Source organism: Ctenocephalides felis, unplaced genomic scaffold (assembly GCF_003426905.1).
Source record: "Ctenocephalides felis isolate EL2017-DRISC unplaced genomic scaffold, ASM342690v1 CF-g0.4_SCAFFOLD_01604, whole genome shotgun sequence".
Taxonomy (NCBI): Eukaryota; Metazoa; Arthropoda; class Insecta; order Siphonaptera; family Pulicidae; genus Ctenocephalides; species Ctenocephalides felis.
The window spans coordinates 58,229,775-58,252,057 of NW_020537758.1; the positions used below are offsets into that span (position 1 = coordinate 58,229,775).

A 22,283-nucleotide genomic window follows, 5' to 3' on the forward strand; every position below is an offset into this window, starting at 1 on the left:
GTAAGGGCCAAATTTTTATGCTTATTTATCTATGGGCCGAACTGTATTCATCTTGACTTTCCCATCAGATTCAGAGTATCAGATTGTTGTTTGAAAGTTAAGTTTTTAACGTATTTTAAAAGTATTGTCCTAAGATTAGTAAAAAATGCAAAAATTACATATTGAACTATATCGAAACAAAAAAACAAAATATTTATATTTGTATCTATATTATTTCTGCATAGTTAATAATCAAATTTAGAGTATGAACACCACTATGAATAAAAAAGGTCAAAGATTTTTGTTCCAAAATAAATTTTGCTTTCACTTTGCATATTTTTTTCATTTCCATGGCTTCAAAATTCAAAGTATTAGATGCGAAGCCTTTGCTATAAAAACAAAAGTTACAATTCAATTTCTCGGAATAAATAAGCTATTTTCTAAGCACTGACTCCCCATTATCCATTTTTGCTATTTTAATTTGTATTGATTTTTTAACAAGTTTCGTTTTAATTAGTTAGATAGATTATTATAATCTATTAAGTATTCTTGATTTTATATTGAAAAAAAAAGTTATAAATTTCATCTCCGAATCTTGTTTTGGCGCCCCCTAAGGCTGGCACCCGCATTTTTCGCATGCAAGGTAGGACCGGCCCTGGGTATGCCAAAATGTTTAGAAATCTTCAAAACGTCGAGAAATGTAAAAATTTTCAATTTCTATTTTCGACCCATTACAATAACTTACCCTACGGGAAGTTAACAAGTAATATATTTGATATAAGACTAAAAGTGTTGCAAAAATACTAGTCATCTGTTTATGCATCTGACCATTGCTATGTATCTGACCATATAATTCCTTGTGATGTTATAATATCAGATCAATAAAAAGTGACGGCAACGTATATGACGGCAATAGATATACTTATGGACCGATTCTGCGCATAACAGAGAAATGTTACGGAATGGCTATGTTACGCTCCGACTCCCCATACATTATGCGAATGTATCATACTGAATGCTGTCAAAATATCATGTATTTGCTGTTCATTCCGGCGTTTTAAACATAAACTGCAACGTCACTCGTATCTTACCTAAGAGGAATCAGAAACACACACTTATCTAACATCGTTTTTTTGACATTTGTGCGGCTTTTAGGTTATGTTTTGTATGAGAAAACCTGAGAAATTCGCCTGACTGAACACCAACCGCGTAACTTTTGTCTATATTACTATGGAAAATTCTTCATAACATGAACTTATCATAACATTGCGGCAGAATCGGTCCCTTAATATCAACATTTTAAAAGCCCTAAGAGTGTTAAATCATTCCCTGATTTCATTGGCTACTACAAGTTTGAAACTGTAATATTAATTGCCTTAAGGCATAATGCGTATAGTGCAGTAAACGGAGCGTTTTAGGTCTGAATTTTTTTACTGTGCTCCGAATTGAATGAAATTTTGGAATTAGGTTCATCTAACCCTCAAGTTCAAAAGTGAAAACAATTCGGGTTGCGCCATCACCCCCCGGGGGGCTGACACCCCTTCTCAATTGTGTAATTACATTTTTTTAAAATAACGTCGGAAATCGATAGAAGAACTAATTATAAGAAAAAAATGTCTTCTATAGTTTTTCAAAAAAACTAATACTTTTCAAGTTACTGTCCACTAAAGATTCATATATTTTTGGCGTTTTTCTTCGTTTTTTTGCAAATATCTCCTAAAGTATACATTTTAACGAAAATCACGTAATGAACAAAATAATGTCAATAAAAATCTTAATAAATCGGTATTAGATAAAGTGTTCTAGGAAAAATATTAAGCAAGATTTGAAAGAGCAAAGTCGTTTTTTATTTCGTTCAAGATTTAATTGTTGTATTTAAAGCCATCTAGTGTCGAGGTTTTACATCTTATGAATTTCGGTAAAACTGGGTTTTATAGTGCTCAACATAAGCTTTAAAATGAGTGCTGTTACAAGTTTTTTGCGTGTAAAATGAGTGAGCTATCATGCAAATAAGAAGCATATACGCAGTTTTTTTCTTTTAAATCATATGGTTTAATGAGCGTCATTTCCACCAGAATTAAAGTAATTCACATTCCATCTAGAAATCACTTTATTATAGACATCTTGATGGATTCTAGCAGATTCACTACTTTAGTACAAACTATTTTCAGAAAATTCACGATTTTATAAAAACTTTTTTTTCCAATTTTTTTAAAAATTGAAATTATTTTCATTATATCTCAAAAAGAATAAAAGATACGTATAAAAGCATATAGATAAAAATCAAAGGGATCTTTCTGGATTATTTTTGTTTTTTATTATTATTCTTTCACACAAAAATTGACAGAGTTATGCATGTTTAAAGACTGCGCGGCCGCGCAAATTGAAAAAAAAAAGTTTTTATGAAATCGTGAGTTTTCTGAAAATAGTTTTTACTAAAGAAGTGAATCTGCTAGAATCTATCAAGATGTCTATAATGAAGTGATTTCTAGATGGAATGTGAATTACTTTAATTCTGGTGGAAATGGCGCTCATTAAACCATATGATTTAAAAGAAAAAAACTGCGTATATGCTTCTTATTTGCATGATAGCTCACTCATTTTACACGCAAAAAACTTGTAACAGCACTCATTTTAAAGCTTATGTTGAGCACTATAAAACCCAATTTTACCGAAATTCATAAGATGTAAAACCTCGACACTAGATGGCTTTAAATACAACAATTAAATCTTGAACGAAATAAAAAACGACTTTGCTCTTTCAAATCTTGCTTAATATTTTTCCTAGAACACTTTATCTAATACCGATTTATTAAGATTTTTATTGACATTATTTTGTTCATTACATGATTTTCGTTAAAATGTATACTTTAGGAGATATTTGCAAAAAAACGAAGAAAAACGCCAAAAATATATGAATCTTTAGTGGACAGTAACTTGAAAAGTATTAGTTTTTTTGAAAAACTATAGAAGACATTTTTTTCTTATAATTAGTTCTTCTATCGATTTCCGACGTTATTTTAAAAAAATGTAATTACACAATTGAGAAGGGGTGTCAGCCCCCCGGGGGGTGATGGCGCAACCCGAATTGTTTTCACTTTTGAACTTGAGGGTTAGATGAACCTAATTCCAAAATTTCATTCAATTCGGAGCACAGTAAAAAAATTCAGAGGTTATACCCTTTTTTCCTCTCCGTTTACTGCACTAGTAATGCCACTTTCTATCTCACATGAACATATACTTAAGAAGTGACAGCAGCTCGAACTAACACTTAGGAAATTTAGTTGGTTAATGGGCTGGAAATGACAAGTCTCATTAGAAAATAAACTCCTAATATACAAGATAATTATTAAATCAATATGGTCCTACGGTCTACAACTATGGGGTGCGGCCAGTAAATCAAACATAACTATTCTACAGAGGTTCCAGAACGAAATTTTGAAGAAAATCGTGAACACTCCAAAATATTCCAAACTGGTTAATACATCAAGATCTCCGAATTCCAGCTGTAGAACAAGAAATTAACCATTACTGCTCCAGATACAAAGCTCGTCTAAGTCGTCATCCAAACCAATTAGCGTGTGACCTGCTCAAGCCTTTACCGCCAATGCGTCTCAAAAAAAAAAGAATATGCAATGATTCACTACATCAAAACAGATATCTGAGAAGGTGCTATCGCAGGATAGCGATCCCTGAGAATTCTCACGCTGTCAAATAAAATATACATGAAAAGTAGCTGAATGTACCGTGTGTATAGTTTTTTATGTACAATAAAACAAAAATAAAACTGACTACAAGCTACATATTTTCACAGCTCACAGCTTAACTAATTTTCAAAACAAATTATATAATCTATAAATAAATGCTTTAATAAATAAAATTGTATCTTTTGAACATTGCTTTGCAGGAAGATACATGACATGATCACATGTGTGATCAGATAAAATACTATATAGTATCTTTATCTCATAAATCATTTTCGCTATTTTTGAAAGTAAATCTTAAATATAGACAAATTGATGGAAATTCCCGTACAGTAATTAAAAACTTGCAAAAAATATATAATCAATCATGTATAAAAATTTATAAATGGATAATATCAATTGTTGTAAATATTTTGAAATATTTGTTATAAATATTGTAAATTTTATTGCCATATTTTATAAATCTATATAATATTAAGTTCTTATATTTGGGCGACGACCATTGTTCATCTACAAAAACGAAAATAAAATAAGCACTTCATTTCCTCAAACCATCGACATTCGACACAAGCAATGTATGCCTGTAGACCCGTCCTCGCAAAAATGTAATGAATTATTCACTCAATTAATACGAATCGAATGTTTTTTGAATCATTCTAATCGAATGTGCCGTTCTCTTAAAAACTGGTTCTTTTTGCACTTTTTGTTCCGTATCTCCGGAACAGCTATGCCAGAAACTAAACAGCATACATACAAACGCATACGCACATACACATACATACATACATCCATTTTTTCTAGTATTTACTTTCTCCACTTTTCACCCCAAAAACTTGAAATAAATTTGAAATAAAAAGTTCAATTTAAAATTCATATAAAATCTACTAAAACAAAAATAATATTACAAAACCGGTCCAATCGTGCAAATGTTTGCGATGTTATTCGTTCTTGATGACAATACTTCACCCACGTTAGCCAATACTTCGACTTATTGTGTATTCTACATTCTACATGTACATGTCCTATATTAAAAAGCTATTACTTTTCTATTTATATATGTATTATTATCTATTGTTCTACATTTCTTTACTTAAATAATCATCAAGATTTTAAAGAAAATTATTGTCTTTTTCGTGCATACACATAGTTTTACCATGTAACTAGAAACAATGTATTCTACCATTATCATTTTGTTACAAGCCTTTGTTAAAATATACTAATTCTGGTAATTTGTCGTTATTCGATTTCATGTCAGCATAAAATTCAGGTTCAAAACGCTCAATCGTAGAAATTTTGAGAGAACTAAAACATATAACATCATAAGAATATATAATAAGTATATAAGATACAATACAATCATACAAACCATTGCTGAGGAAAGAGGGCACATGCTGTAGGTACCATGACAGTCAAGCTGAAATTTTTCAATTAAACAAATCAATACAATCACAGGTATTCATAATTTTTGATTAATATCCAATTTATTTCTTTTTTGCATTTATTTTATATGCTTACAAACATCCAACCATCATAACTTGCATAGGTGCATGTAATATTTTTAGTCTTCTCATCCAATCAAATTTTTCTAATCTTTCCATAATAATCGGAAGAACGAGCATTCCCGGCGCGGCCATTACTATTCTTGATAAAACAACTTGACTGATTCCTTTTGCAGCAGCTAACCGTGATTTTCCTTAAAATATTAATTTTTCAAAGTTATAGAAATGTTTTATATGTATAGTTGGAAGTGACAAAATAATTGTGGGAAAACAAACCAAAAAGCAATCAAATATCAAGAAAACTACCATTTCTCTAACTGAAATGAAGAAACACTGTGACAAACATATCGACATCCAATTCATAACGTTCGCGTTATATTTTAGAGCAAATTAGTCCACGTGCTGAAATAAGTTATCGTGAAGTATTTATGTTCTCTTATTAACTTCCTTTCCTAATTAACTTATATTACTCTTATAGTAATGGGCCGAAAATGAAAATTTTTGCATTTCTCCACGTTTTGAAGGTTTCTGAACATTTTGGCATACCTCAGAAAATATGGATGTGTGTGTGTGTGAGTTTTGCGTGTCCGCATTTTTTCGTTCACGTTTTCGGGCGCAGGGATCAACCGATTTGAATGGTTCAAAAAACATTCGATTCCTATTGATAGGGAGTTGTGCTGATCAGTTTTTGGCAAAGGCAACTATTTCGAAGATACAGAGCTAAATGACAAAAAATGACGGTTTTTGAAAGAAACTAGTGGGGTAAGTGGCATCGTGCCTTAAGGCAAATTGCTGGAACATCCCGTATCGAAACAAAATGTTCGAGTAATACTGAATGTTTTTAAATAGATCATTATAAATATAATATTTAAAATAATGTAACATTGTCTAATATTTATAAGAATTATATAATCTGAACTGCAAAGTTGAAATTATTTGTTTAAAGTATATTAGAACTATAGTAGTAATTAAAAATGAAATCTGAATTATTTTCGATATACAAAAAATTAAAAAAAAAAAAAGTTGAAACAAAAAAATTTTTTTTTCCAAAATCAATTATTTTGTTAAGACAAGCAGAAAGTTCTTTGAATCAATTAAATCGGACGCTTAGTTCTCTCAAAATTGCCATTTTTTGTGAATTTTGCTCCATATCTTCGAAATGGCTGGGCCTGCCTTTGCGAAAAACTAATAAATAAGTTACGGAGATAAAAAGCAAAGAGTGCAGAAAATAGAAATCGAGTTTTTGAGAGAACGGAGCATCCGATTTGAATGAACTAAAAAACATTCAATTAGTAATGATTGGGAGAAGTGGTTATTAGTTTTTAGCAAAGGCAAGCCCAGCCATTTCGAAGATACGGAGCTAAATGTACAAAAAATGGTAGTTTTTGAGAGAACTAAGCGTCCGATTTAATTGATTCAAAGAACTTTCTGCTTGTCTTAACAAAATAATTGATTTTGAAAAAAAAATTGTATCAACTTTTTTTTTTTTTTAAATTTTTTGTATATCGAAAATAATTCAGATTTTATTTTTAATTCTGACTATAGTTCTAATATACTTTAAACAAATAATTTCAACTTTGCAATTCAGTTTATATAATTCTTATAAATATTAGACAATGTTACAATATTAATAATAATCTATTTGAAAACATTCAGTATTCCTCGAACATTTCGTTACGGCACGGAAAGTTCCAGCAATTTGCCTTAAGGCACGATGCCACCCACCCCACTAGTTTCAATTTTTTTTTATCAAAAATAATTCAAATTTTAATTTTAATTCTGGCTAAAGTTTTGAAGCTCACTTATATACTTAAAATAAAAATTTTCCACTATGTGATTCAGTTTATACAATTCTTATAAATATTAGACAATATTACAGTATTTGAAATAATCTATTTGAAAACATTTAATATTCCTCGAACATTTCGTTACGGTACGGGAAGTTCCAGCAATTTGCCTTAAGGCACGATGCCATACACCACTAGTTTTGGAATATATTCGATAGAAACGGCCTATAATTAATCACAGAATGATAGTATAAACGTAAAAACCTAAAAATTCGTGACTAATCAAAAATGTTGAATAGATATTTGAATAATTTTTTTATTTTTTATTTTAATTTTATTTTAATCTTTGAATCGTCTAAATAGTTAATACTAACGAATTTCAATCGACAGGTAGAACACGTTAGTGCTAAGGCGTCAATAGTTAGGACGGGACCTGCTCGACTGATGCCTAATATTGGAGGCCCTAAACAAACCAGAAGGATATTACTATCAAAAATGGTTACTTTGGTGCTTACATGTGGTATCTCCATATGGAATGATGCTCTCAAGCGCATTTGAGTGCTTTAAGAATTGTTTGCGCATTTCGCACAATATGAGAGGAAGTAATGTGCGTCATTTCAGGAACTCTGCCTCTCTCAGTCTTAGCAGAGGAAAGACGTGCAATTTACCATCGAAGACATCAACTACTGAGTCTTAAAAAGTTAAAAATAGAAGAACGGCAGAACAGCATTGACCGATGGCAGCAACTGTGGGATGTCGCAGTGAAAGACAGACGCATCGTCACATTCCATACATCAAAGTCTAGCTAAATCGCAAGCATGGAGAAGTCGATTATTACACTACGCAAATGCTACCTGGGCACGGCTGTTTTCGAGCCTACCTACACCGCTTCAAGCACGATAGCTCGCCCGCGATTTGGTGCTCTACACCGGACGATGTAGAAGAGATATTGAGGCGAAGAATTACTCCAGGTACTGTTGTCGAAGTGATGCTGACAGCTGAAGCTGCTTGGAACGCCATAGACTGATTTGCGAGAGAGGGTAGAGCGGGGCTAGTTGAACATAGATGCAAGTTGAGCAATCGAAATATCTCGAAAACTATTCACCGCCCGTTTAGGCATTATATGGCGGAAAGATAGAGGTTTGGAAGAAATAATCATCCCGCGATCGCTAGTGGCCGCTGGACAAATGAGTGAGGCTCACGAGAGTTTGGTTTACTTTGAGACCAAAAAGTAAAAAAGTCATTCATCACGAGTTTTCGTCTGGTTTAGTCAAATGTTATTTGTTTTTAATCAGGTAAATGTTATTCTTCTATAGAATTATAGTACTTCTAATATGCATAGAGATTCTGGGTATAATTCTCACGTTTTTTTTTATAAAATCACTTTTATTTTGAAATTCCGAGTTGGGGTTAGTTAAGCATAGTTGCTAAACTTGTTCTATTTTTTTATATGTTATAGTTGCTAAACTTGTTCTATTTTTTTATATGTTATAGTTGCTAAACTTGTTCTATTTTTAATTATTATTTTTAAGATTTAAGCTAAGTCTATGAGTAATAATATAAAGAAATAATGATTTTAAACAAAAATACTGAATATAATGGTAAAATAACTAGTAAGATACGATATTGTTTTGTTGATTCTACTTTTCGTTAATTATTCAAAGCAAATTACTATAAGTTTTGTATTTCTGTCAATAAAGACTATAAATATAGAACTGGTTATTAAAAATTTATTTTATTTCATCACTAATAGACATTGAACCTATGATTTCATTCAATTTTCTTAGTGCTCAACTTGCCCCACCTATGGGGTACATTGAGCATACTTGACTTTTTGCATTTAAACAGCTGTAGCTTTTAAATTTTACTTATTACCAAAAAATAGTATTAACATTTTTGTTAAGCGATGAACAACAAATTCATTAACCCGTATAGCAATTTACTGAGACTTTTCATTGAGGAGCTACATCCGTTTAAGTAAAAATTTGCACAACTAGCCCCGCCCTACCCTACTAATTGACTTGCGTTCTAGAAAAGGAAAATGGGACTTCGCCGATTTAAAAGATGAGTATAAAATGAAGTTAAGAATTAAACATTCTAGATCCCCCCCCCCATGAAGTAATGCCTAACGGCGGTTTCCGTGGGGACTAGGGGCAAGAGTCGGAATTGAGTTCGACATACCCAGACAAAACATCAGTCTGGGATGCATAAAAGCTTTCCTTCGCTATACAAAAAAAAACACGTCAATTTTTTCTATGATTGCTAAAATGTTCAGAAACCTTGAAAACCTTAAAAATCACATTATTCAATGGTACAGCATCTCAAAGTTATATTGATAATAGTTAGCAGTATGTTTAAACTAAAACTAATTAATCTTAATTAAGTATTATATAATAACTCACCTATAATGCGGCCTTCACTATCTACAACGTCTATTCCTGCTAATAATTCTGTTTGGCGCATCATCGGAATATTAACGCAATTAGCAGCTGCTACTGCGGCAAAAGGAACGTATCTCTAAGACAATGTAATATTTCCATTAAAATTAATAAACCGATGACTAGTGTAGTGTAGTAATATATATTCACAAGACATAAGTAACTATTTTTTGTAATATAGCCATATCCTGGCAATTGCAATATTAGTAATAAAAAAAGGCAATTAGATTTTTAAGAATAATATTTAACGCAATTATCAAACTAAAAGTTTTTCCTTGGTCTTTGAATTTAGCAAAAATATTTCAATAAAACAATCAGGGAAATCTTCTTATTTATATCTTCTTATAAATCAATTAGCTTACTTTCTTGAAATTCTAAGATTTTTGAAAAATCACTTCTACAACGTAGAGTAACGAACTTAAGTCGGAATTGATGAATCAAAATGTAATTCCAAATCATAAGTTTGGCTTACACAACTAACACTCCACCATCGAACAATCTCACCGCGTAGTAAATGCAATAAATGAACCTGCATTCGAAAAAATTGCATAATAAATCGAAATGCAGTGTTTCTGGTCATAAATCAGCTTTCTATAATGTTTGGCACTTATCTGTAGAAACTAAAACGTTGTTTAACAAAGCCACTACTTTTAATAGTTAAATCCTATCTAGAAAGTAGATAATTTTATGTCGGCGTAAATAACAAGGAATGCGTCAAAAGATTAATCCTTTCTGAGGCACTTCAAGGAAGTATCTTTTTATCCACTTTATTTGAAAAATATTATGGGTGACTAAATACGCGTTCTAAATTATCGGCGAATAATTGATTTTTGATATACAAGTGTGTATTCAAACAAGTCTATGTGGCATTCAGCTATGGTACATACTTATATTTATATTTAGCTTTCCGAAGGAGAAGTTTATTTTCATAAAAAAATCCGATTCGCTAATTTTATGTTTTCTCGACGTTTCAAGCCATTCTGAATCGAATGAGACCAAATTTGGAAAAAGTATGTGTGTGTGTGAACAGATTTTTTGCCATGAATTTTAAAAGCTATTCGATGTATCTCGATAAGGATTATTGTTTGTCAGTTTTGTTCGAAAGTTATTAGTTGGGTGCTGATAAGTTTTTGGTAAAAATCGGCCGGGCCGCTTTCTTGTAATAAGGTGTTAAAAAAATTATTTTAGACGATTTTTATGAATTTTTTTTATGGTAGATGCCATAGACTTAAAGATCATACTAAAATATTACGGTCGTTTAATTTTAAAAATTAAACGTTTAAATGTTTTGTTGGCATTTGTCAAAATTAGACCTTTGATCGAAGTTTTCTCAAAAACGCCTGAACTTGAACCGATTTCAGAAATTTAAAAGCCATTTGATGTATCTCAATGAGGGCTATCGTTTGACAGTGACAATCTGTCGAGCCGTTTCTTTGTAATTCGGAAAAAAGCGTTAAACTTTCCGTCCACATTTAAGCTCATACTACCAAATCGATTTTAAAAAATCGAAAACTATTCGAAAGATATTAGTTGGAAATGATCTTGATTAGTTTTATGTGAAAATCTACCGAGCCGTTTTCTTGTAATTAACTGTTGAAAAAAAATTTAAGCCAATTTTCATAAAACTTTTTTTTGCGATATATATCATGGTCTTACAGAAATATTACGGCCTTACCACAAGTAGTTTAATTGTAAATATACATCAAAGTTTGAGAAAATGAGTAGTTTTTTTGACGTTTGTTAAAATTAAATTTAGACGATTTACTTGGTATGACGATAGAGTACTTGGTCTTAACATACTAAACCATTAAAGTCCTACAAAACTGGTTCAATTATAAAAATTATTGATTTGCTTTTAGAAAAAAATTCGACCGGGTAAACGTGTTCGATTTTCAATCATGTGTAATAAATTCAATTCGAATACTTTTAACCACTCATAAATTAATTTATTCATCATGGATTAAGTCGATTATTTACACATATCGGAAAGTTCATGTAACTTGCCTTAAGGGGGTCTCCTCATCAGTAGCTTACAAAAAAAGGGATTTTTCAGTATTTTTTTTGAACATGAAAACAACAAGAGAAACAAAAGATCTTTTGCATAGTTTTGAACACGTATTTATTCAACAAAATAAAATTTATTGTATGTCAAAATAAATAAAAATGGCTGATTTATAAACAATCTTGCGCAGCAGCTCGCGATTGACAACTCAAACTCCGTGCAAGGTATAGCCCGTAATTTTTATCTGAAACTAAAAATGGAAATACTTCTTTATTCAGAAGGTTTTTCTGCACATCATAGACTATTATGGTGGTTCAAAGTTGAAATTTAAAATTTTAACATTTTTTAAAAAAAGTAACTGTTTTTTTAGGGCTTTTTAAGGAGTAATGCGTTAACAACATTGTAAAATGAAAATTTCAATACATGTTTTTAGTTCAATCTATGGACAATAAAATTATCTAAAAAACGGTGTCTTACTTGTATATGTAGCTTTTATGGTTCATTTTTAATCGTGCACGGAATTTTACAAAAATCGGTTTTCGGAAAATAAGCTTTAAAGTTGCGCGGCTTGATTCGCGCTTGCCCCACGCGCTACTCTACTCGGACCTGTAAATCCTAAACTAGTTTGAGTTGGACTCTCAAACTTTGCAAGAATATTCTTAAATAATTAATCTAACGATTGAAGCAAAAATAAAAAAATCGATTTTTTGGAACATACTGATGAGGAGACCCCCTTAAGGCAAAATACTAATTAGTTTATATTTATATTTATACTTATACTTATATTTATACTTTATATTTATATTTATACTTATTAACTTCCCGTAGGTTTAGTAATCGCCAAAAATCGAAAATGATAATTTTTATATATCTTTAAGTTTCAAAGGTACTTGACTTAAATCGGACTTGACAAAACCGAAATCGATTTTTCGAAAATTCCAAGTACCCCTAACCCCTTAATGTTCGATGCGCTTGCACACCCACACAGCTGTATTTCCTATGTCCAAATCGGTATTATAACAGTCTTATAAATCAATAGTTTGTTCTCAAGCGACATTTTTGCCCTTCTTCCTATCATCCAATATATTTGTTTAAATCTGGCTTTTATGTCTTTGCACTTGTCCTTAATATGTAGTTTCCATGTTAATCGACGATCTAATTTCATTACCAGGTATTTTATATTACGGCATGTAGGGATTTTGATTCCATTCATAGAAACTTCTGGACAATTTTGACTTCTTGTAGCGTATGTAATGTGTTTCGATTTGTTTTCATTTATATCAATTTTCCATTTTTTGAGCCAGAGCTCCAATTGGAAAAGATGTTCTTGTAATTTAGCGATGCTATTATAGGGTCCTCGTGAGTTGCCATGATTATGGTGTCGTCAGCAAATGTTCCGATTAGTCGCAATGTCATGTGTGTAGAGGGTAAATAATAAGAGTCCCACTAAGCTTCTCTGTGGCACTCCGGAGTTTATATCGTAGAATTGTGAAACAGCGCTACCTACTTCTAAATGATCTGTTGGTTGAGTATGACTTGATTAGCATATGATATATGCCCCGCAAACAATTTTTCATTTTAAATAATAGACTATTGTGCCAAACTTTATCAAATGCCTGTTTAATGTCAATTAAAACTGCGGATCAGTATTTATTGTCCTCAAATGCTTGGCAAATTTCCGTAGTCATTCTGTGACATTGTTGGATGATCGAGTGCTCTCTCCTAAATCCGAATTGATGATCTTGTATGACGGTAAGCTTTTCTGTTACTCTTGCTACTAGTAGTCTTTCTAGCATTATGAACTATATGGTTGTAAACTAATTGGTCTGTAGGAGTTATCTAAGTTTCCGGGCTTTGGAATCATAATAATTTCAGATGGTTTGAAGTTTTTGGCCAGTGACCAATTCTTAAGGCCGCATTGAAGACGTATGTAATTATCACAATCGCTTTTTTGGACAACTCCTTAAAAAATCTGTTTTGGTTGTCTATACCTGCACACTTTTGTTTTTCAAAGACAAGATCTCGGATTTAATTTCCTTCGGTGTTATTAGTTTAATTCTTTCAAAAGTGTCTACCAAATCTTCAGGTATAGTATCTACTTTTAGATCAGGGATGTTATTATTTGGTTTAAATATAGTTCTAAGGTACTTTGCAAATCTTCTTTTCCTGATCGCTCCTGGACCAAGGTCTCTATTGGATGATTGTCTTATCGGTGAGTTAAACGTTGTAGGTTTTCTGACGTTTTTAATTAGCGTCCATATTGAATTATCATATCGGTTTATGGTCATGATATATTCAGTAAAACTATTATCTCTTAACTTTATTATGTTCGATTTTAGAATGAAATTGTACTGTGGTATTTTAAATGACAATAAATCAGTTAAGTGATTTTCGCTTATGATAAGTATGTCGATAAACTATAATTTCAGGAAAGTTATTATTGCATTTCGACGATTAAGAATGCCATTGGCATTCCAATCGGCAGTTTTCAAAGAATTAGCCATAATTTTTATTAAATAGCATAGTTAGTATGTTTACTATCATTGTATTTTGTTCTATTAGCTGTTTGAACATGTCTTAAAAGCATTGAGTATTTCTTGTAAGGTGTTTCATTGCTGCGTATCGCATGCGTTGTTTAGCTATGCTCTAAGCTAAGGGTTTTAAAATAGCTTCGATGTTCCAAAATATTTGCTCGTAATGAGTGTTGTGATGATGAATTATTATTAGTCAAGTGGCTGGGTGTCTGGATTGGCATTGAAAACATTTCTTCTACTGTCTTTAAACATGGACTTATATTTTAAACATCCTCTGTATTTTGCAGGATGGTTGTCACCACAATGCGCGCAAATAACCGATTTTTAGATTTTTCACATGCAGAAGAAATGTGAGGCCCACTGCTATTCACAAATACGAAAAGCCTCTTACAATTTTGTGTGACAAATAATTAACATTTTGTACATTGGCTAATTTCTTTTGACTCTACCACTACTATATTATTGAGTAGTTTGGTTAAATTGTATACTTTGTTGTTGGTGTTAGTCGGCTGAAGGTAAATAAAAACATATGAAGCGGGCGCTTTGTTTTGTATTGCTTGACATTAATATAATATTTCTTACCCTATTGTTTAGTTTCTCAATTTCTTGTTTAATTTATTCTGTGTCGTACGTATGATGTATGCTTTTTAGCTCTATCAATTAATTTCCGCTGTTGATGCTGTAGCTATTGCTTTGGCGAATTTTTAAAGGTAATATTTTAGCATGTTCTAGGGGACCATGATATTTATCGCCAAAAAAATTTCATGAAAATCGTCGGGAAAAATTCCAGCAAATCTTTACCAAAAACCAATCAGGTTGATTTCCCAATTATTATTTTTCAAATGGTTTTTGAATTTATAAAATCGATTCAGAATTTTGGGCTAAAATGCGGACGAAAAATTTTTCATTTTTCTACGATTTTTCCAAAACAGACAAACCATTCAAAAATTGGACTATCAAATTTTTGAATGGTTAATTAGTTGTCACATACAAACATTCAAATCTGGAAATGTACGTTTCTACAAACTCGCAAATTGTTTATTTTGTTGTACAATTGTTTGATTTTTTGCACGTAGTTAAACAAAAATAATATTCTGGAGTAGTTGGCAAATTAATTCTACTAAGATTTGTACCTTCTCCAAAAATATATAGATGAACCAACTTTGAATGGACCTTCGTAGGTTTTCAGTAGCGCAAAAAATACTAAGAATAACATACCTGCATAAAGGGAGAAGCATTTTTCTGCCAATATGATTTACAACCCAAAGCTGTTATAAGTGCGGATGTAGTCGCTGTCACGTAAGCGACACCTAGCTGAACAGTACTGACAGGAGAATTTGCATTCCTGTTTGTGTAGTTCACCAGAGCATTGAAGGATTGATTTACCCATTGCCAGAACACTACCGCTGTATTAGTTCTGTTAAACAATAAATATTATCTATATTTTATATAAATCTATAAGTTTTAATTTGATTTATATACAAATGTTATGAGAAAAACATATTATGTGTCATATTTTATTAGTGATTATTTGTTGTACGTATAGACAAAAAATTTTGATGTAAACCATATGATGGGCTCTCAAAGACTTCTGAAGGGTGACGCAATAAGTTTCTCTGAAAGTATTACCAGATATTCAAAAAAAAAATAATACGTTATAATATGTTTTTTTTTCTCATTCCTCCCCTTCTCCTACTCAAAAGTATTTCAATATTTCCGTTTTCAGTTTTCTTCTTTACAATTATTTTCATAATTTATTGTCTTTTTAATACTGATCATATTTATTATTTTTCCCGTAGGATATATAAGTTATAGTAATCGTAAAAATGAAAATGAAAATTTTTATATATCTTTACGTTTAGAATGTGCGAATACAATTTTTCGATGACCTTTTCGAGAGCACGAACCAACCGATGTGAATGATCAGATAAATACAATTATTCAAATTTTGTCAATGTACCAGATTACAAGGTTAATAAACAATAAAAACAAATTGAAAAACTACACATGCAAATGTAAGAAATAAAAATCGTAAAATTCAAATTCAATGTATTTAAATAAAATGTCAATATAAAATAGAAATAAGTAAAAGGAAAATTTCGCATTACATATTAAGAATGTTCTATTTTCAATTGCAACGTTTTTGATCAAGCAAAATAGCCATCATCATTGCTCGGTCAATCGGTATATACGACTTTTGTACGATACTACATAATTTGATAGTATCTAATATGTTCTATAAGTTTAGAAAGTTAATCGAGATATTAATAATTTCAACTAGTGGTGTATGCCATTGTGCTTTAAAGCAAACTGCTGGAACTTACCGTAATAAAATATTCGAAGAATTCTAAATGTTTTCAAATAGATTATTATAAATCCGAATTATTTGAGATATTCAAAAAAAAATTTTTTTTCAAATTAGATTTTTTTTCTTTTTCCAAAAGCAATTATTTCATCAACACAAGCAGAAAGTTTTTTGAATCATTCAAATCAGAGGTTTAGTTCTCTGACAAACTGCTATTTTTGCACATTTAACTCTTTATTGTCGAAACGGCTGGACCTGTCCTTGCTAAAAACGAATGACTACTTCTCCCTCCCTATAATTACAAATTGCATGTTTTTTGGATAATTCAAATAGGATCCTCCGTTCTCTCAAAAGCTCGATTTCTATTTTCTCTATTTCCGAAATGGCTGGACCTGTCGTTGCCAAAAACTAATCAGCACATCTCCCTATCAATAGAAATCGAATGTTTTATGAACCATTCAAATCGGTTGATCCGTGCGTCCAAAAACGTAGACGAAAAATTGTATTCTTATATACATACACACATACACACATACACTTCAATTTCGATTTTTGGATCATTACAATAACTTGGAAGAAAAAAATAATTGCTGCTATTTAATTGTGCATGCACGTATGTTTATAAATTTTACCTATAGAATTGTAGCATGGCACCGGTAATGGCCATTCCTCCGGGCACTTGAAATGACATGCGTCCAAAAAGATTTTGTTTTTCTCCAGTGTCCGGGTGGAAGGCTGATTCATATAGCTTCTTCGCGTAAATCAAGTCGCACCTTGTCGCATCACCGCATCCTTCACCGCGTCTAAAGTAAAATGATATTATTATTATAAATTAAGAACTATTATTATTATTATTATTATCATCTATATATATATATATATATATATATATGAACATTATTCTTATTTTTTAAAACGTAAATAAACTAAACTTAATCAATCAATCACAATATATAATAATAACAAAAAGAACCTTAATATATTGATATCAAAAAACTTACTTGCATTTTTTTATCAATTCTTCTGCTTTATCGAGATCACGTTCTGAAGCAAAACAGGATCGCCAATCGGTCATCCATAAGAAGTGACGGAACCGACCAACGAACGTATTTTGCTCCCATAAAGGATTTTCCACAATCAATTTTGCCGATGTGGAATGAAGTGACATCGAATCTGACCTGATTCAGAAATGTCAGAAATGTATTATTAATGCTTAATGTTTAATAATAAAAAAATATATATGAAAAACTTCACCATTTTGATTACTAAGCCAGAAACAGGTAAGCATGCAGAAACTAGCTCCCACAAAAAGAAAATTGCATGCACAAATACACGTGAAAAACATACAATCGTATTTTAAATAAGTATATTTCTTTAAGTAATGATCGATAAATAGCAATTAACATCTTAAACACCACAGATAAAATTAAGATTCAAATTGAAAATATATGATAATAAAAAGTTATGAGATACGAAAATTAATGTAACAAATTGATTTTAAATAACTAATTGTAAGTAAAAAAGTATATAATTACTTTGAAAAGTATTGATCAGCAATCAAGAAACAGTCGCTCATTTTCTATGTTGGTTTTCAGTTATGTTTAATATTCAATTTTAGACTTCACAGTTAACTAAGTGCACTCACAGCTCGTATTCTTAAAGCATGTGCTAAATTGTCATATTTTTTCCTACAAAATATATAAAATATTAATTTTATTATTTGAATTGACTATTAATTGAATTTTATATTATTCCTTTAATTACTCGTAGAGTAAGCTAATAAAGCATCTGACATAGGAAATTAAGGATATATGAAAAGATAAAAAGCCTTCGTTTTTCAAAATAAAAGACTAAGCGTTTCAGAATTACAAGATCAAAATGCGAAACATTTGATATCGTGCAAATGTTAACGGGTCGGATTTCAAAAAAGTATATGTATATATATATATATATATATATATGTGTGTGTGTGTGTGTGTGTATACGATGATAGTTAAGTCGACGTTGATACATATTTCAAGTATTTTGCAGCACAATAGTCGAATTAAAAAAGATTAAAATAGAAAAAAAATAATTCTATTAAACGTTTCGACACTTAATGTGTATCATCATTCAGTAATCAATCCAGGAAAAAACAAAAAAATTATATAAATTTATTAAACTCTAAACTTATGCAAAGAAACATCATAACTAATAATAATTAATAAAAAGAGAAATTACAGAAGCAACATCCTGCCCTTCTCAGTAATCCAAAAAGACATATTACATAAATAACAATAGTTGATACTAAATATAAAAATTGAAAAATGAGAAAATCATATACATACCAAACGAGGAAAAACACAAAAAAAATATGTAAATTTATTAAGCACTAAACTTATGCAAAAGAACATCATAACTAATAATAATTGATAAAAAGAGAAATTAAAGGAGCACATATTGCCCTCCTGTATTGCGTGTTGTATTGTAACACAACTGAATTCAACATTAAGCGGCACGTGAGGTAAAGTGAGTGGATGCGGGGTGTAAGAAACAAAAGAGGAATGAGCAACAGAGAAGAGATATAACGACCGAAAGATTCTAACACTGTAAAGAATTACTTTTCATTAAATTTAGAAGGACTTTGTAAATGTCATGTAAAAGGTGATAGAAATTCCGTTTGTTGACATAAGAAGTATTAAGGGATATAAGTAACTATCTTTCTAAGGTCACAATTCTTTTCAATATATAGGATGGTAGGATTGGACATGTTGAAAATATGGTTCAGGTTAATCGTATGTTCTGATAGCATAGTTTTGAATTGGTTTGGGTTTCTAAATATATATATATATATATATATATATATATATATATATATATATATATATATGTGTGTGTGTTGATTAACCCTCTTGTGTATATATTTGAACCTTTCCCCAATGTAACAACTATTGCAATGTAACAACTATTGACTATCAGCGGGAGTTTTTGATTTAAGAGCAGAAAAAAGCAGCTGAAAGTGTCGAAATAAAAGAAAATCTTCAGCGGCAAATAACTTTTTTTTAAAAAAATTAGAAAAATTGCTTAAGAAAGCTAAACAAATAACATTATATTTATCTAAAGAGAAAGAATTTGATTTTGAAAAAGGATTGTTGAGGTATGAAGAACTGTTTAAATTTTTATGTAAAAACGATAATCTATTTTTAATGATATTTTAACTGACGGATTTATTATGGCGGATAAGAATTATTATTCAGAACAGAACGAATTAAAGTTAGGTTTTTTTCCCAAAAAGTCTCATTACTTAACAAAATGGCCCTGTCTATTAAAGAAATAATAACTGAAATTTTGATAGATCGAGAGTGATAGGAAAAATAATTTAAATATCGTTCTGACCAAGTTGGCTTTTGGAGCCAGTCAGTGAGGATGACATTATTGTTTCTGATAATTTTTAAGTCTAGGAAACTAATAGAGGTATTAACTTTGAGTTCACAAGTGAACTGCAGATGCTTATTATTCGAATTTAAAGTGTGAGATACATAATCCTTATCTAAACACAAGAGGATGCCATCAACATATCTATAGCAGAAACTAGTGGGGCGCATGGCATCGTGCCTTAAGACAAATTGCTGGAACTTCCCGTACCGTAATTAAAAATCTTAGTACGGAACCCAAAAAAATTACACAAAATGTGTACACATTATTAAAATCTCTATAAAATATCTGATAATTTGATGTATATATGTCTAATAAACATTTTTGACCACCAAATAGCAATTTTTACACTTATTTTTATCAAGAGTCAACAACCGCTGAACCTGCCTTCCCAAAAATTTAATCAGTTCCTTATCTTGTCAATGCAAGTAAAATGTTTTTTGAATTATTAAAATCGGAAGCGTCGTTCTCTTAAAAACTGAGTTACCGTTTTTGGCACTTTTTGCCCCGTATCTTCGGAACGGCTATACCTGCCTTTGCCAAGAACTAATCAGCACGTCTCCTTATCAATACAAATCGAATGTTTTTTGAATTATTCAAATCGGATGATCGGTGTCCCCGAAATCGTCGACGAAAATTTGTATCCGCACACACACATGCACACACATACACACACACATACACACACACATACATCCATTTTTTCTACGTTATGCCAAAATATTAAGAAACCTTTGAAACGTAAAGATATATAAAAATGTTTACTTTCGATTTTCTTGCGATTGCTATTACTTGCCCTACGGGTAGTTAGTAAGGCTGAATGGGAAGATTAATCAAAATAAAGTTTTCTACTAGTGGGGCATGACATCGTGCCTAAGGCAAATTGCTAGAACTTTCCGTACCAAAAATTATTTTTTTTAGAAAAGATTTACTTTGAAAAAATTAGATTTTTGAGAAACTATAAATTTTTGACAAAAATTTACTTTTTTTTGAAAAAAAAAGACTTCGAAAAAAAATGTTTTCTCTATTTTGAAATATTTTGGAAATTCTGAACTTTTTTTCAAAGCAATCGTACTGCTTTAACTGCATAGAGACGAAATATCGAAGCGCGTAAGCGACGCGTCGCAGTCTAACGGATAAACATTGGTACGTAACCCATAGGAATGTAAACAAAATTTATACTAATTGTTAAAATCTCTATAAAATATCTGATAATTTGATGTGCATATGTCTAATGATGATTTTTGACCGCCAGGTATGCCAAAATGTTCAGAAGGTTTTGAAACGTAAAGATATATACAAAATTTCATTTTCGATTTTTTTGCGATTACTATAATTCCCGTAGGGTAAGTTATATTAAATCGGCCACGTGAAGGCTAATAAAAAAACCCATGGGCAAACCAAAAATCTACAAAAAAAATTATCGTTAAAAAAAATAAGTATTTTCAAAAATGAAATTTAATATAGTTTCAAACCAAATCAAGTCAATAGATGTGTGTGGTTGGATGTCATTCCAACGGTCAGTGACTGCTTCTATAGCAAGATCCCAAGGAATATTGGTAAAAAGGGAAATGACGCCAAAAGTGGCAAAAGAAAAGTTGGCAGGGATTTCAGAATTGTTAAAAATTTTAGCTAAATTAAAAGAATTCGAAATATTAAATTTGGAAGAAAGCATAGAGCTCATATATTTTGAGAGTTTGCCTAAAGGAGAATTTATGTCAGAAACGATAGGTCTAAAAAGTAAATTTGGTTTGTGAATCTTAAAAAGACAGTAAAGTTTTGAGGAGCTAGGATGGAGAACTTTAAGACAAAAACCTAAAGATTTGGAGATTTGTTTGTTAGAAATTAAAGTACTGATAAGTTTGTGTGTTTTTCTATTCAAGTGATCTGTGAGGTCATTAACTAGAGGTTTATAAAAATTACCGTCATCTAATAAATCATAAGTTTTTGAAAAATAATCAGACCTGCCAATCGCAACTGTAAAGTTTCCCTCATCAGCTTTAATGACTAAAATATCACGGTTATCATTCAAAAACTTTTTACATAATTTAAGATCTGTTACAACTTCCAAATGTAAGGGGAAATAACAAACGTTAGAGTTATTTTTTTTAATAAAAGATAAAAGATAATTACAAGCGGTTGACCTAAACTTAGTTTCTCTTTCAATCTCTTTTAATTTCCTAATACCAATCTCCAAATTACTAAAAAAATAAATTTTGATTTAGAAGGAGGAAGGAAAAATTTAGGGCTGAGGGCAAAAATATACTTTAAATTAGATGGAAAAAGTTTTTGAACCATTTATCAACTGAATCTGCTTTAATTAAGGGAACAAACATTGGCTGAAGATCGGCGGGCCGTTTTCTTGTAATTTACTGTTGATACGTCCATTTTTATGAAAGATCCGAATGCTCCGGCATGTTGTTATTTTGGCGACGGCGCTCATCCAGCAAATTATCGCGGTTGCACTTACTTCCAAAAAGTTAAAAAACAAAGAAATAAAACTGCAGTAAATTAATCTAAACAACATTTTTCCGGCCTTGAAGCCAACACTTCATAACTCATCCTATTGAGACATTGCAAAAAACAATTATTCTGCTTCTAATGATTCACCTTCAAATCTC

General features: G+C 30.9%; 1 protein-coding gene across 2 annotated transcripts in view; it reads right to left on the bottom strand.

Moving 5' to 3' along the window:
• Positions 1-4,787: 4,787 nt before the first annotated feature.
• LOC113372454 (sideroflexin-2) overlaps positions 4,788-22,283 on the bottom strand; it is a 30,260-nt gene continuing 12,764 nt past the window's right edge. The window contains exons 2-9 of one of the 2 annotated variants that reach the window (XM_026612786.1): positions 17,784-17,936; positions 17,250-17,426; positions 16,881-17,051; positions 15,162-15,360; positions 9,372-9,486; positions 5,199-5,376; positions 5,050-5,097; positions 4,788-4,985 (exon numbers count right to left, since the gene is read on the bottom strand). In XM_026612786.1, coding sequence (XP_026468571.1) covers positions 4,877-4,985; positions 5,050-5,097; positions 5,199-5,376; positions 9,372-9,486; positions 15,162-15,360; positions 16,881-17,051; positions 17,250-17,426; positions 17,784-17,824 — 1,038 coding nt within the window. In that variant the 5' untranslated portion in view covers positions 17,825-17,936 and the 3' untranslated portion in view covers positions 4,788-4,876. The remainder of the gene's footprint in view (positions 4,986-5,049; positions 5,098-5,198; positions 5,377-9,371; positions 9,487-15,161; positions 15,361-16,880; positions 17,052-17,249; positions 17,427-17,783; positions 17,937-22,283) is intronic. The other variant, XM_026612787.1, reaches the window with a different exon arrangement.